Source organism: Vigna umbellata, chromosome 1, assembly GCF_029865625.1.
Source record: "Vigna umbellata cultivar VRB3 chromosome 1, Vumbellata_1.0, whole genome shotgun sequence".
NCBI lineage: Eukaryota > Viridiplantae > Streptophyta > Magnoliopsida > Fabales > Fabaceae > Vigna > Vigna umbellata.
The window spans coordinates 42,470,353-42,486,720 of NC_142165.1; the positions used below are offsets into that span (position 1 = coordinate 42,470,353).

At 32.9% G+C, this 16,368-nt stretch overlaps 2 protein-coding genes across 2 annotated transcripts; one reads left to right on the forward strand and one right to left on the reverse strand.

The window, feature by feature from the left end:
• Window positions 1-1,360: 1,360 nt before the first annotated feature.
• Window positions 1,361-7,928, forward strand: LOC148205426 (long chain acyl-CoA synthetase 4-like). The gene is made up of 19 exons (XM_088103209.1): window positions 1,361-1,675; window positions 2,221-2,284; window positions 2,375-2,464; window positions 2,631-2,687; window positions 3,048-3,096; window positions 3,457-3,533; window positions 3,649-3,688; window positions 3,774-3,868; window positions 4,175-4,342; window positions 4,464-4,574; window positions 4,707-4,794; window positions 4,976-5,042; window positions 5,231-5,306; window positions 5,408-5,525; window positions 6,317-6,562; window positions 6,652-6,791; window positions 7,003-7,185; window positions 7,334-7,453; window positions 7,610-7,928. Exons 1-19 carry the CDS (start codon window positions 1,524-1,526, stop codon window positions 7,664-7,666), a joined length of 1,998 nt encoding a protein of 665 aa, XP_087959335.1. The 5' UTR covers window positions 1,361-1,523; the 3' UTR covers window positions 7,667-7,928.
• Window positions 7,929-10,316: 2,388 nt separating this feature from the next.
• On the reverse strand, window positions 10,317-15,961 carry LOC148205427 (uncharacterized). Its single transcript, XM_088103210.1, has 8 exons — window positions 15,560-15,961; window positions 15,326-15,480; window positions 15,022-15,239; window positions 13,708-14,311; window positions 11,301-11,804; window positions 11,058-11,215; window positions 10,801-10,925; window positions 10,317-10,682 (listed from the first exon to the last, which is right to left on the reverse strand). The coding sequence occupies exons 1-6, from the start codon at window positions 15,733-15,735 to the stop codon at window positions 11,103-11,105; spliced, it is 1,770 nt and encodes a 589-aa protein (XP_087959336.1). The 5' UTR covers window positions 15,736-15,961; the 3' UTR covers window positions 10,317-10,682; window positions 10,801-10,925; window positions 11,058-11,102.
• Between the last annotated feature and the right edge of the window lie 407 nt (window positions 15,962-16,368).

A 16,368-nucleotide genomic window follows, 5' to 3' on the forward strand; every position in this document is an offset into this window, starting at 1 on the left:
ACGAGCCAGCATAGGCCAAAGATCCAGTCAAGTAGGCCCACACTAAATATCAAGTTAAGTAGGTTTAGATCGAAAGTCGAGCTACGTTGATTTGGGTTGAAGGGCGAGCCCAATCAACGAGAATTGAAAGGTCAAACCGAGCAGGTTTGGGTAGAAGATTAAGCTGAGTCGACCTTATTAAAGGTAAATACTAGTTAATCTGGGTCAGAGGTTGAGACATGTTGGTCTTGGTCGATAATTAAGCTAAGTTGAGGCAAATAAACCTTAATTAAAGTTTGAGATGATTTGGTATTGGTCGAAGGTTGAGTTGAGTAGGTTTAAGCTGATTGTTGAGTTGAAAAAGTTTAGAGCAAAAGTAGAGCCAAGTCACTTTGAACAAAAGTTCAACACAGTTTACTCGAATCGAAGGATCGAGTTGAGTTGACTCAAACAAAATGTCAAATCGAGTCAACCAAATAAGAGGTCGAGATGAGTCACTCCTAATCATAAATAAAGACAAGTCGGCTAAAAAAATTTAAATAACAATTAAGAGATTAAAAAATAGTAATAATTATAGTGACTAATTTATAAACTAAAAATTATTAATATATAAAATAATATTTATCATAAATAAAAATTATAATTAGTTTACTAATTAGACTCTAAGAAATTAAAATCTGAATAACAATGTTAAAAACCTAATTTATAATCTAACTCACAGATCAATTATAATATTTTATTCATATTAAATATTATANAAATGAACAATTTCTGACTTTTAAAGCTTAAGTCATGAAAAGACAAAGATTTTAATGAAAATATTAAAATTGTGAGCCTAAATAGTGACTTTAATTTAATTAATTATGTTTAAACGAAGTTATCATGCAAATAACATATGACTTTAGAAAAAATACAATAAAGTTGACTAAAAGTTTTGATTTCTTCTAAATTCAAAAACACTAAAATCGTACAACTAAAGACTTTAGTGTAATTGTTGTTGAATAAAAGTTTTGAACTAAAATCATGTTTACTGATAATGATTTTGGTGTATATTTTTTATTTATGACTTCTCTCTCTATTTAGATTAATTCATATACATAAAATTAATTACTGTATAGTTAACTTCATAACTTATATTTTTGTTATTAAAAGGACTCCTTAGATAATTAAAATATTCTAGATTATTTAAAAAAAAAATCACCGAACACCTCCAAAGAACCTCCAAAGGTAAAAGTTATTTCTACATAATATCGTAAACAATTCATTATATTTTACTCTGTAAAATTTCTTACACATTGAAATGATTTTCTTTCTGCAATTTATGTCGAAATTGAGAAATAAAAGAAAATAGAAAAAATAGACGGCAATGAGTAACTAACTAGCTTGGTAACGGAGAAAAAAGTGTGTAGTGATCTGAAATGAATGACCAATAATAGATTTGAATTAAGGTTAGAAATTGAGAAGGCATCGAGAGAAAAGAGAAAAGAGAAAAGAGAAAAGAGAAAGGAAAAGAGAGAAGAGACCATCTCTTTGTTGATTGAGGGATGGCAGAAAAAACGTTAATCGTAGAAGTGGAGAAAGCGAAAGAGGGCACAGAAGAAAGGCCATCAATGGGTCCTGTCTACCGTAGCGTTTTCTGCAATGATCCAACTCCTCCTCCCATACAAGGTCTCGACACATGCTGGGATATTTTTAGGTATACACAAATCCCATTGCAACTTTTTTTTTTTTTTGAAGCACAATGTCCATAATCATAATTAGTTATTGTTATTATTTCACCTTAATTATGCATAATGTAACATACATTTATATATACCAGTTCGGATTTGAATCTTGTGAAAAAGACTAGTCCCTTCTAGCAATGTGTCACATTAGTGTTTAAGTCACATTTGGAGGAGGATATTCATTACAACAAAAAACCAACAACCATGACAATCAACTCCCTATATGCTTCAATATATAATAAATCTTTCGGTTTTGTAATAGTTATATTTAGTTTGATTTTTAATGTATTCACTGCGTAAATATCTTTACAGTACTATTTTATATATATATATATATATATATATATATATATATATATATATATATATATATATATATATATATATTTGTTTTTTTTCTGCAGCAATTGGTGAATAGAGAAGTTTATCTTATTTATACAACTTTGGTTGGAGGGGATGAGATTTACATTTAGTGAGAGATTATTTTTTTATTTTTTAATTGTTTGTGTTTGTATAGGATGTCGGTGGAGAAATATCCTACGAAGGCAATGCTTGGTGTTCGTGAAATTGTGGATGGGAAGGTAAACTCTGTCTTTCTGGTTAATTTTGTCATTGTTATTGTTTTTGTCAGTGTGAAAATGTGTTATCACTTCTGTCACACTCTTTTGTAGCCTGGCAAGTACAAGTGGCAAACTTACCAAGAGGTGTACGACATGGTGGTCAAGGTTGGAAATTCCATTCGTGCTTGTGGTTATGGGGAGGTGAGTAACACATGTTTTTCTTTATAACTTGTTTTAGTGTTTTAATGCTTTACTCCAATATTTTGGATTCTCACAACTTTTATGTCTTTAATAACTTGGTCATGAAGTCTTTCAATATTTTATTTTTTTACTCAGCTGAATACCTTTATACAATGCCTATTTTCAGGGAGTAAAATGTGGTATATATGGTGCCAATAGCCCAAAATGGATTATGAGCATGCAGGTACAATTTATTTTGACTTTCATTACTTCTATGTTGTGTTTTCTCTTTAAAAATTTCTCTTTCTACTAATACTTTTATGGAGAGATTTCTATTGAATTTGTACTTTGATCTTTGTTTGTTTTCTTCATCGAATACTTTTTATTGTATTGTTGATATGATTACTGTAGTTGGTTTATTATGATTTTGAATATGAAGGAGAACAAGCCAATTTTTTCTTTATTGAAACACGACTTTCTTCTGTTGAACAATGACTCCTGTTTATTATATTTAGTGTTCTGAATTACGAGATGCCGTTTATAGTGCTGCTAAACTAGCTTATATCTTTGAAATATTTTCTGACACATTGCAACATTATTGCAGGCCTGCAATGCTCATGGACTTTTCTGTGTTCCTTTATATGATACCTTGGGTATGTGCAAGGCTTCTTTATCATGTTTCTTCACAATGATGATGCATTGACTCATCCGGTTACTGAAATTTGTTTTAGTATTACACAAGATTTAATACTGTCAAAGACAAATCATCTAAACAATCTAACTATTGGGTGGAGGAACATGAGTGGCTGTTTGCATCCACAACTATTCACACGAAAGCCCTTTAGGGGTGAAGTGTTTATATTCAAAACTCGAATGTCCCATTGATCATAGAACACACATCAATAATCCATATCCATAGATTCTTTAACCATGAACATTTGCCATCATCTAGAAGTTTTCAAATGGTAATTGTAATGGGTTTTGACGTTTGATACACATGTATGACTTATTAGGGTCTGGGGCTGTGGAATTTATTATAAGCCATGCAGAGGTCTCAATTGCTTTTGTTGAAGAAAAGAAGATACCCGAGGTTTATGCCTATTCAAATCATATATTATAGTATTGCTACGAGGGATTAAGAATTCTCTAATAAAAATTTCTATTACTAGCCAGCCTAATTTATATTTGTTGTTGAAACTTTTCAGCTGTTGAAGACATTTCCAAACGCAGCAAACTATGTCAAGAGTGTGTTTTTTTTATTGTCTACTTTCATTCTTAAAATATTGACATATTTGGAAAGAAATGATTACCTTTATTTATTAATTTGTAGCACTTGTGAGTTTTGGAGATGTTACCCCTGAACAAAGGCAACAAGTTGAACAGTTTGGATTGACCATGTATTCATGGGAAGACTTTTTGAAAGTGGTGCGTTATTCATTTGACTAATAGTTAATCTTTCTCTTACTATTTAGCTGTAAAATTTCATTGAAAATAGCATGCAAGAGTGATTGCAGATACTGCCAAGTAGTTATAGAAGGAGTATCTGGAATTACTCTGAAAACACAGTAAAAAGTATTATATTCCTGTGTCTGTCATTATTTTGAATGATAAAAAAAGGAATATTTTCTTGTAAATGTAAAATCCAGTTCAAAAAATGTAGGTGCATAGGCGAAAGAATATTTAGTGGTTGTTTTTCTCAATCCTCATGCAAATTTTTGATGTCTAGAGCAGGGTCATGATCAGACTTTTGATCTTCCTGAGAAAAAGAAAAGTGATGTATGTACAATAATGTATACCAGCGGAACTACTGGTGACCCTAAGGGTGTATTGATAACCAATGAAAGCATTATCACACTTTTAGCTGGGATTGACAAAGTTCTGATGAGCTGCAATGAGAAAGTAAGCTAGTGTTGGCCTTTTAATGAGTTCTTTAAAAATGTATTCGTTTAAAAGGATAATCAATATTTTTATGTATCCTTTCTTTGTCCTTCCTAACTGTCATCCATTTTCCTGCTTGCAGTTGAGTGACAAAGATGTATACCTATCATACCTTCCTCTTGCACATATCTTTGATAGGGTCATTGAGGAGGCAATGATAATGCATGGTGCCTCAATAGGTTTCTGGCGTGGAGTGAGTATATGTCAAATATTTCATCACTGAATGAAGGCTTGATATGATTGTTGAGCTTTAGATTTAACTTTATGCTGAGAAAAGTCAAACTTTGCCTTTGATATGTAAACACGATTTGTGCAATGATTGCAGGATGTCAAATTGTTACTAGAAGACATTGGGGAGCTAAAGCCAACCATTTTCGTTGCAGTTCCCCGTGTACTTGACAGAGTATACAATGGTAAGTTTTTCCCGTTGTTGACAATTTAGTGATCCTTCTAAAATCATGTGTTGTAGAATTCAGGAATGACATACTTTCTAAATTATTTGTTAGTTATTGGAGTAGTCTTTTTCGTTAATTCCTTTTTCTCCTGTTATTAATCTTTTTGAACAGTATTTCCTATCCTCAATTTGATAAACAGGTTTGAATCAGAAGATTTCTACAGGGGGCTTCATGAAACAGACAGTGTTCAATTTCGCCTACTCATAGTAAGTAACTATGTTTTTTATATGTCACTGCTATCTTGCACAAAACATGAGATGTTCGACTGTTCCTATCCTAAATCATTTCACACAGAAAAGCTCATTTGGATTTTCATTAGGTTGAATATAAAAATTACTGTGATCACTTGCCATAAATTATAAGATTATGGTAATAATCTTTTTTGTTTTTGTAGCAAGTTGCATAGCTTAGGTAAAGGGCGAAATCACGAGGAAGCATCTCCACTATTTGACAAAATTGTATTTAATAAGGTGATGCAACAATATTAAGTTTAATTCCACACTCCTTTGTTATGAACAACAAGTGCAACCAAATTGCTGACTAATATAGTATATTTTTGTAACTTGATCAGGTAAAGCAAGGTTTAGGGGGAAGGGTACGTATTATTTTGTCTGGAGCAGCACCTCTATCCAAACATGTGGAAGGTTATCTGCGGGTGGTGACTTGTGCTCATATCCTACAAGGATATGGTATGCTTTTATTTAATTTCAATTAATCTTGTTCGTGACATACTATATTTTTCTGAATATTTTTTACAAAGTAAAAAGTTCATTTGGATGAAGAGGATAAAACATTCATGGAAATTGGAGGAATAAAGATCCTCTTTAATCAACAAATGGAAAATAAAATGTAATAATCAATGCAGCAAACATTGTCCAGTCCTAAAATCTAGAGTCAAAAATGGAGCAAACATTATCTAGTCCTCAAATCTAGAGTCAAAACTTCTCCAAGTGGAATTATCAATTGCAACATGCACCAATCATATAGTAAAGAACATTGTACATAATGTAAAAGAATAAACTAACTTGCAATTGAGGATCAAATTCAATAGTATAGGTTAACTTCAATCAAGGTAAAAGAGACCATCTTATTAAATAAGGTCCACAACTTCATGAGTACAAGACCCATCGTTTTTGTTACCTATTTTTGGAAGTGTAAGCATTGTATTGATATATAAACCTCTTGAGAGTATGTGATCTAAGGTAATTTTCTACTACCGTGACTTTTGTAATACCCACTTATTCACAACACTTATAACTTAAGAAAAAAACATGTTTATTCAAATGTAGACAAATTTATGAATAAATGCTGTGAAAGTTACTCTGATCTCTTGCCACTCCAATTTTGTGCATGTGTTGATATGAATTTTGTGGTATAAATATGTATGTCAAGTATTGATGCATTTAATCTTCTGTTTGCATGACTGCATGTGTTGTGAGAGCATGGACTTATTAATGCGTTTCTGCTGAAATTAAAATAGGTCTAACTGAAACCTGTGCGGGAACCTTTGTGTCATTACCAAACGAAAAGGACATGCTTGGCACAGTGGGGCCTCCTGTACCATTTGTGGATGTGTGCCTAGAATCTATTCCTGAAATGGGATACGATGCACTTGGAGACCCACCAAGAGGAGAAATATGTGTGAGGGGAAGTACAGTGTTCAAAGGGTACTACAAACGTGAAGACCTAACCAAAGAGGTCATGACCAATGGCTGGTTCCACACAGGTTCATTTGTCCCTGTTTCAGATAATCAATCTTTGCTACTATATGAGTTGCATGGCCACATTTTATTCATGAATGATCTATCTAAACAGGTGACATTGGGGAGTGGCAACCAAATGGAGCCATGAAAATTATTGATAGGAAAAAAAATATATTCAAGCTTTCACAAGGAGAATATGTTGCTGTTGAACATCTGGAGAACATTTATGTTCAAGCTTCTGTCGTTGATTCTGTATGTCCTCTGAAAACTTATCTTTTTGTTAAACTATTTTCCCAAAAAAGTCTTGAAAAATGTTGTTTTGTTGTAGCATATGGATTTGTGAATGATATTAAAATGTTTAGTTTAGTGTAAATATATAAATAGAAGTTTTAATTTAAGTTTCTTTTCATTCCATGCATATAGAATCATATAGATGTTAATTCTTTTTGCGGCTTTATTTCAGATATGGATTTATGGAAATAGTTTTGAGTCATACTTAGTTGCTATTGTTAACCCCAACAAGCAAGCAATTGAAAAATGGGCAGAAGAAAATCATATAACTGCAGACTTTGATTCTGTCTGTGAAGATTCGAGAACAAAAACTTACGTAATTGGAGAGCTCGTCAAGCTTGCAAAAGAAAAGAAGGTCTATTAACATTTCTCTATTCTTTATATTATACAATATATATTTTTAAGTACGAATAAATTTTGATTCTACTTTATTCTCTGTGTGTTTATTGGTACATACATTTGTTGAAGCATTATACGAAGCTGATATTATTTGTTTTTGTCAGTTAAAAGGTTTTGAGTTTATTAAAGCAGTTCATCTTGACCCAGTTCCATTTGACATGGAACGTGGCCTTATGACTCCGACATTTAAGAAGAAAAGACCAGAACTGCTTAAATACTATCAGGTACAAATTCTCATGGATTTATTCAGTATCATAGAACTTCAAATGGAATGCATGATGGTTTTCTTTTCTCCTTACTTTGTTATACAGGAATTTAATCTCAGAACTAATGCATTTAGGTTTTTGTTTTAGTATTGACTACAATATTTCTGTGCACAGAATACCATTGACGACATGTATAAAACACTGAACGAAAGCAACAAATCCAATGCTTGAGATATGCTTTTGGAGCCAACGAGACGAAGACAATTTAGTTTATTCATGTGATTGCACTTGCTTTCCCTTTTCGTGGTTGTGTAGATTATTATTCATATAGATTGCAAATAATATGCATGGATAGCTGCTCAAATCATAAGCTGGAAAAATATGTTTAGATAGATAAATTTATATTTGAAATTGTTAAATTATTCATGTTAACCATGAATAATAGTTATTGCTTCTCTAATACAATATCAACTAGATTTTTTCAATATGAAAATTTTCCATATTCCCTATCATACAATATTGAGCATGTTTTAATTATATATTAAAAAAAAACCCGTTGATTTTAATTATCCATTCTGAACTTATGTCACGCTGATCAACTTCTAGTGCGAACGTTATATCTAATTTAATAGTATGATTTTTAGCATCAATGATATGAATGAGTTTTGTCATATTTTATTATTGCAATTTAAATTATATTCAAGTGACATCTTATATAAATTTAAAATAAGACGTATTCACAAATTACAAAAAATTACATGTAATGAATATGAATAAATTAATAAATCATTAGTTACATTTATTATACTCAATACAAAAGCTAAATTTAATGATTGAATCATAATTAAAAAGTTAATATATTAGATTTATTAATTTTTTCTTTCACCAATAGATATAAAATGTTTTTATACCACGAAGCAAACAAAAATATCTTTCTGTAATTTGAAATTGATTTTTGGTAAAAATTTAAAATGAGAAGCTTAAAATATGAAAGTTTTCTCCATTAATTTAAGTCTTTAGCAACATTTAAAAATGAAAGACAAACGAAAGGAAATCGTCATTAAAATTATTTGATTATTTAATTATTTTTTAACAGTTTTTATATGTATCAAAAATAAATTATCAATTACAGCTGTATAACATTTATGAACATTTTTTTTCTTTAAATAAAATAAAACTACATTAATAATTACTTAAATCAGAATTTATTTAGTATCATATTTAATTATAAACTTATGTAAAACTTAATATTTATTAATTATTTTTAAACAATGTACTTATCACTACTTAGCAGGACCATATTTTAATACCTAGAAGATTTGGTGTGGAAGAAGTATCTTATTTTGTTTAAATAAATTGTTAAAGTACATATATAGTTGAAGGAGTGGAATCTACTTCAGTTGATTGGACATAGTATTTAATGTTATAAATTTCTACATTATTTACACTAAAAAAATAAACTATATATGTTTTATTTAAAACGTAAAAAAATTATTTAACGTATTATTAAGTCGACCAATAATATATAAGTATACAATTGAGTTAAATTGTGTTCATAATCTTTTGGCGTCAAGGAACAAACAGACATTTTGTGTAGTTGACAATGGTTTCATATTAGCCTAATAGTAGACTATGAATTTCTCTTGTAATATTTTATTTGATTTGTAGTTTTTTACAATATTTATTTAGAGATTGTTGGGCCTACATCAGCCCAATCAATTAGCCCAAAATTGTTAACCTTTAGGTCAATACTTGTTAGCCCATTGCTTCTTACACCCATCAAATTTCTCCCTCCACCCTATAAAAAACTTTTCGAAATCGTTTTCCGTAGTTGCAGGAATCAACAGACTACTCGTTACAGTTTACGTTGACTTTTGTGCATTGTTATCCACTGATCAATTCCTCTAAGAATTATGGCTTTCTTTATCTTGTTGATTTGTGTCTATTTGTGCATATTATCTTGTTCTTCTGGGCAGATTGTTCATTTGTGCTTGATACTAATAACATCCAATTTTAGGGTTCATAGTGTATAAAAATTATATATAAAAACATTAGAACTGGCAATTTAATTATCCATTGAATATATAAGAAACTAGTAAATCTAGCTACAACTGTTTCTGAATTAAAATTTTCATCAAATGTTAAAAAGTAGAAGTCTCCTCTGCTGTAAATATAGATGGTTTAGTCGCCTGAACTTGTGTTTCCTATTTTCGTGAAAACTTCTACTTGATGTCTATAAATTCCATTAGATTCAATTGATTCTTTTGTTGATGTAATATCGATCCACAAGTGCTACGGCAAAAAGAAGTATCGTTAAAGACTAAAAACAAAAAAAATAGAACTGGACTACCACGAGAAGGGTATTTGTTGATTCTAGAAATACATACATTCCACTTCATTGCTAAATAACTCCATCAGAAGGATTGGCAAAAAAGACTTGCTTTTACCTTTCTGTCAATAGAATAATAACTTTTAACTAGATATTCTATTCTTAAAACTCAATTAGATTGTTCCTATCTAGATCATGCTTAAAACATTATATCAATATAAAATTATTTAAGACGCTATTTACATCTGTCAAAATTAACACGCACACAAATATTTACAATTTTGATTACCATCTTATTGTTATTCATTTCTACAAAATTTTAACACAATCATGATAATATGTAATTTTAACTATACAGTAAAATAATAAAAATTACATTCAATAAAAAAGGCGATTGAGTTATTGAAAATGATATAGTTAGCATAACTTACAATGGCATCGTTTGATCCCTTCCTCAATTAGCTGCCATTCCAGCCTGTCCTCGATCTGATTGCTTAATAAAAGCATAGAATTTTACGAATAACTGTGAATTGTGATTGGCTGAGTACGATGAAAACACAAACTTAAGTGCCAATTTCTGTATATAGTGTTCCTTCTCATACAACTAACTCCCACAGTGTAGTACTTCTCCTACCCGAGTACCCTATATAGGAACAATAGACACCGAGGGAACAGGCTGCTTCTACATATTTATATGAGAAATCAAATAAAAACACGAGCAAGACACCTTGAAATTGTCCACCCTTCAGATTTATCATAATTAGTACAAACCATCACAAAGTGTCATGGAGTGATCTAGTGCGTAGTTAACGATTTGTCTGAAGCAACACCATCCTGATGACTGCAATCTTCTATACTTGGGAGCCTGCAGAAACTACTAAGTAGAAGCAATCCTTCCCAACATCCCACGTGTCCACTCTGCACCCCAATACAAAAGGCACGTGTCAGCCAAAACACACAATAATATCACTAAACCTTTCTTAATCCACGTTGCATATCTACATGTAAGCCATGGTAAGTTGGAACCAAGGCTCACCATCACATTCGATTTCTCTAACAGAAACATGATTCTTCTTTGACCATGTGCATTCGAATTATGAACAAATGAACTACATCGGACTCGGGCTATTAATCCTCTCTGTTCATATCACATACCCTCGCCTGCAAAGCAACAGAAATGCGCATACCCAGCATAAATAGGAGGAGGATATCATAATTTAAAATAAAAGCAAAGCAAGTAATATTATAAAATTGGCTACGACTAAGAAAAACAAGAAAATGAACACAAATTACCAATGCCATCAGTGCAAACAATTATATAAAGGGAGATTTCACCATTCAGTCCAATTGTTTCTCAAATGTTGAATTGCTACTCTCACTACTAGATGCAGGAGGCAAGGACGCAAACTGCAATGCAAGTAACTCATCCCTGCTATACTTTAATCTTTGATCTAAGTAAAAAATAAATGAAAACAAATCAATTAGATAGTCATATAAAGCTAGAAACTTAAAGATTAGAAGGTAAATAGAAATTACCTGCAAGATACGGTAATACCGGAGCTTGATCTTTCTTCTTAGCCATTTGCAAAGTCCTAGAAGTTGATCGAGATGGAGAGGAATGATGAGGACCATTTTTATTAAAAGGATATACTGTACCAAGTTCATGTATGACTTCAACTTGTGGATGACGTCTACAGAATGACAAGATAATGTCTTCTGTTAAGAGCCAACAACCTCTGAGGTCCAGCAGTTTCAGAGTTTCAGGAGCCTTAAATATATCAATCCCATAATTTGTCAATACCGCATCACAAACACTAAGATTTGTCAATTTTGGAATTGACGATAAATAGTAAAGCGAGACGTCTGCAAGAGAAGCACTTTTAAGTGATAAATATCTCAGCTCTAAGAAGCTTGACAAGGGGTATAAAGCTTCATCCCTAACTTGCGTATGCTCCAAATTCAACCTTTCTAATTTAAGATTTTGCAAAGCCATCAGTGAGAGTGGGGAGTCCACATCAATCTTTCCTGGGTGTAGAAAACCTAGTCGCAAATACAGAAGGTAAGCCCAAAAGACAATTTTTAAACCAGAAGCAGAAAATGGAGATATAAATGATATGAGAGATGCAATAATACAAACAAAATGTAGACAGTTCGAACAGTAAAATAGACAAATAGACAAGAAAATCACAATTTGCTATATCGAAATGATCCACTATAGCATTAACTGAATGCTTAATAAGAAGTAAAAGTGAACCCTTGGAAACAAAGTGAACAATTATTCAAGGCACTAGCAAAGATAGCAAATTGAGGACATTTTCTATCCGAGAAATTAAGGGCAATTTCAGTTTAAGAATTTTTTTTTTCAGTTGTCTTTGCACAAACAATTACAAAAATGTCAAATCAGTTTCATTCTATTTCCTTTTAAAATATTTGTTAGTAAGTTATGAAAATGATAGTTTATTTTCACTGTTTATTTTAACAATCTCTAAAAACCAGAAATATACGGAGAACAAAGTCACATTTTGGTAGTTATATGTGAAAATAGAAAAGGTTTCCTCAAACCAAAAAGGCCTTAAAAATACCGTTTAGGTTCACTTACTACAATATAACAGAGGGATTTTTCGTGTTGAAATTATGTGTAAGTAATAAAACTGGTTAAAAACGATAACAGAGTGGCGCTCCTCTTCCTTGAAGATACACCCTCTCAGGCCTAAGGAAAGGCCAAAATAGCATGCGAGCCTCATCCACTTCACATGCTGTGAATGTAACAAATAACCACACATCTCCCGACATTTTCCCTCCACAACTAAAAACCTAGGAAATAATGAGAAGCTATTCCAATTGCACCATTGACTTGCCTCATGGAATAAGTGAATCGTGCTGGGACATACAGTCTTGGGCTGGACTCGATGGCCCTCATCCTCCAAAGGGTCCCGGGGAGTAATACTAGCAAATTACAAGGGAGGTTTTATCCCAATAGCCATTTTTGCCCAAAGCTTTACCACTACCAAACCCCACATTTACAGTCCAATAAATATTCCAATCTCAGTATGACATTTGAATTAGAATATAGTGTAAAATCATTCAGCATAAGTCAACCACCTAATTTTCTTTATAAGAAATGCATCTCGTTGCTATAGTTGTAGCTTATTAGGGAGCATTTGGTTTAAAAAATGTTTTTCTATTTCACTTTTAATTATGAAAAGGGAACCGTATTTTCAACTTGTAACCTGCTTTCAAAGGTTTGTATAGAAATTTGTGAAAAACCTTTATTGGTTTTTTGTTTACACTGTTTCCTTTACAAACTTTCGAAAATAGTAAGTAAAATGAAAACAAAGTAATTAAAGATACAATTTCTAGGACATTTTCTCAAACAAATGGCCTTTTTGTGATTAAAATTGAAAGCAATAACATTTTCTCAAACAAGTGGCTCCTTAATAATATCAACCCTTGATTTCTAGGATAGAAAATAGCTATTTAAATCTAGTGTGCAGTGCACCAACAAAAGACACATTATTCTACAACGTAACTTGATTAAGACAAAATATTGGAAACTGAGTTGTCCTACACATGTTGATGAAACCAAACAGGAGATGTTGAATATCTGGCATAATATACGATTTACTCTTAGTAGGGTTTCAAATCAACATCAAGATCAGAAATTAAATAAATGTTAATCCAAAACATACTGCAAGCACGCATCTTTTTGTGCTTCCCAAAAAAGAAGTAAAGGAAATGGACGACAAATAAATTAACAAACACATGTTAGTCTTGCAAAGAAGTTCCTGGTAAGCAGCAGCCCAATGGTAAAGTAAAAGGGATCAATCAATAGGCTGCAAAAATGGTAGGATTTAACCAGAGTACAGCCTATATCTGCCACCACAGGTAATGCACACAAATTTATAAATCATATTAGAAAGAACTATGTCAACTGATCAAATACCTTTAATGTATGTATTGCTCAGGTCAACATCCTTTAATGAAGGCATCATACTGATAAATGAGATGCCAGTGTCATCCAATGGTGTCTGAGATAATGATAGAATTTCAAGGTTGGGAACATGTCCAGCTAAAATCCCTAATCCAGCAGAACTAACCCTGGTACCACTTAGATTCAGACTTTTCAAGTTAGCACCAACACATGCAACCATTTCAACTGAATCGTCCCCCATCATGCATGAGCTGAGATTGAGGTGTTCTATTACTTTCATTTTACTTAAGAAGAAGAATTCATGCAGGCTGGTATGGGCTACATCCAAAAAGGATACCAGATTTGTATTTGCATACGAGAAGACTCCAGATTCATTCAGGAATGTAGCCCCAGAGAAAATAAGCTTTGCCAAAGGAGATTTATCATCTTCAAGTATAGAATCAATAGTACAGTTACTCATGTCCAGGCATTCAAGAGATGATAGTGTGGGCAATTTTGTGACACTGGTCCAAGCAAGATTTAGATAGGTCAACTTTGGGAACACATTGAGAACAGCTGCACCTTTATTTGATATTTTACTACCCCAAAGATCAATATATTGTAGCCTTTTCAGTACCTAGGAGGAGGGTGAAGCGAAACGGTACAGGTCATAAAAAAATAAATACACATATTTATAAGACCATTTTTACAACTTGAGAACAGAACACAAAATCAAGCAAACACACAGAAGTGTTTACACGCATAAACACATGCACATTCCAAAAAGCTAATACAGTGAATCCCCGACTGAAACAAACAATAATGTCTAATGGCGAATTCAAGCAAGTGATTCGGAAAAAAGCTGACATCCAACAAAGTGCTGCTTACAGCAATCCATTACAGCCCAAATCCAGATCATTGAAAAATAGGGCTAAACTGAACCCCAATTAAATACAAAACCATATCTAATCAGCACCAATAGAAAGCAATAAATAACGATTTTGGCAAGATTTTCTAACTGATTTAGAAGCAGAACAAGACCAACGGTGTAAACAAAAATAATCTTAGAAATAACAATCAAGGATGAAGTAAACAATGTCTCACTAGTTATAAAAGGATTCATTAACAGTAGCGTCAGAATTCACAGTTATAGCATCCAACAAAATCCAACTCTTGAAGTGCGCCTAATTATCATGTTCATCTAGCAGCATAACAAATTCCATAAATATTATACAATTACAAAGAAAAGAAACAATAATTTCAACATATATTGATGGAGTAAAAAATCACTGACTGGTACAGCGCTGATTATCGCATACACTAGCATCAAAGAGGAAAACACAATACCTGTAACGAAGTTAACGACACGTCATCTACGGGCAAGCCACCTAAGTCGAGAAGAGACAAGTTTTCAAGAGAGGCAAGAAGCTTGACTCCTTTGGCAGTGACGCCAGTTTCTGAAATGCGCAACTTCTCCAGATTAGGAACGGAGAGAAGATGGCTAATCCCGGCATCGTTAACCTTGAAGCACCTAGACAGATCCAACTCCTGAAGAGTATTCATTCCTAAAACCAATTAAGCACCACGACTGAGCCATCTCGTAAAAAGTGACAGCAAGAATAAGTGAGAAGAATGACGATAGATACGACACCTGTAATTGGCCAAAGTGCTGAAGTGGTGATTCGATGACAATCCGCGAGATTCAAGTAGCGCAAGTGACGAAAAGCTCCCAAATACGCCATCCACTCCGCGTCCACGGAGCCGTTGTCCCTCACGTCAACCTCTTCGGCGCTGTGTTTGAAAACCCTAACAAGGAAGGAAAAAATTAGAAACGAGAATGGAACATGATTGTGTTGAAAATGAGGGATAGAGAGAGTGAGTGTACTCGAGGAGGGAAGGGTAGAGGAGACGACGGGCGATGAGCCGGCGGAGGAGAGCATCGGCGACAGGAGAAGGTAAGCGATCGAGACTGCGCCTCTGCATCCGCCATTTTTCAACGCTTTCTTTGCTCTCACATGCTGCCTCTATGCAGAGTCCAACCAACTCGCTTTCCCTCTCCATCTTCCGTTCGCTCTCTCTTCTCTGTCTTCTGAAGTTGGAGGCAGATAAAAACTTATTGAAATGGGATGAACAGAAACTGCGTCAGTCTCACTTTGATTTCGATTTGACCAGAACGAGATCACGATGTTGAAGAAGAAGCCTTGTTGTTGTTCTTCTTCTCTTCTTTTCCCAGTTCCCAGAAGAAGAAAAAAAACTATGTTGGGCCTCATCGTGCATTTTGGGCTGAACCAGTGTCGGTTTATGAAGCCCGTGTTTTCTTTTCAGCTGCAGCCTGCTGACAGCAGAACCAATTAAAATTATTAGGAAAAAAAATTAACTATTGCCTTCAATTAAAATCCAGTGTAGAGATCACTTTTTTCAAAATTTTAATAATAAATATAGACGAAATTCTTAATTCAAAAAGACAAATTAACTATTCCCTTTAAATTCACTGGCAAGTACATGTCATATGTAAATATTCATGTGTTTTCCCTTTTCGTGTCGTTAACGAACTAAATAAACATTTTTCAGATTTCAATCATTTCATTACTAATTTTATGATTGTTTCATTTTACGTATTACACACCAGCTTAGCTGTTATCTCCTGTGTTTGTCTCTGAAGCTCACATGGACTTACAATAAAAGATGGTCTGT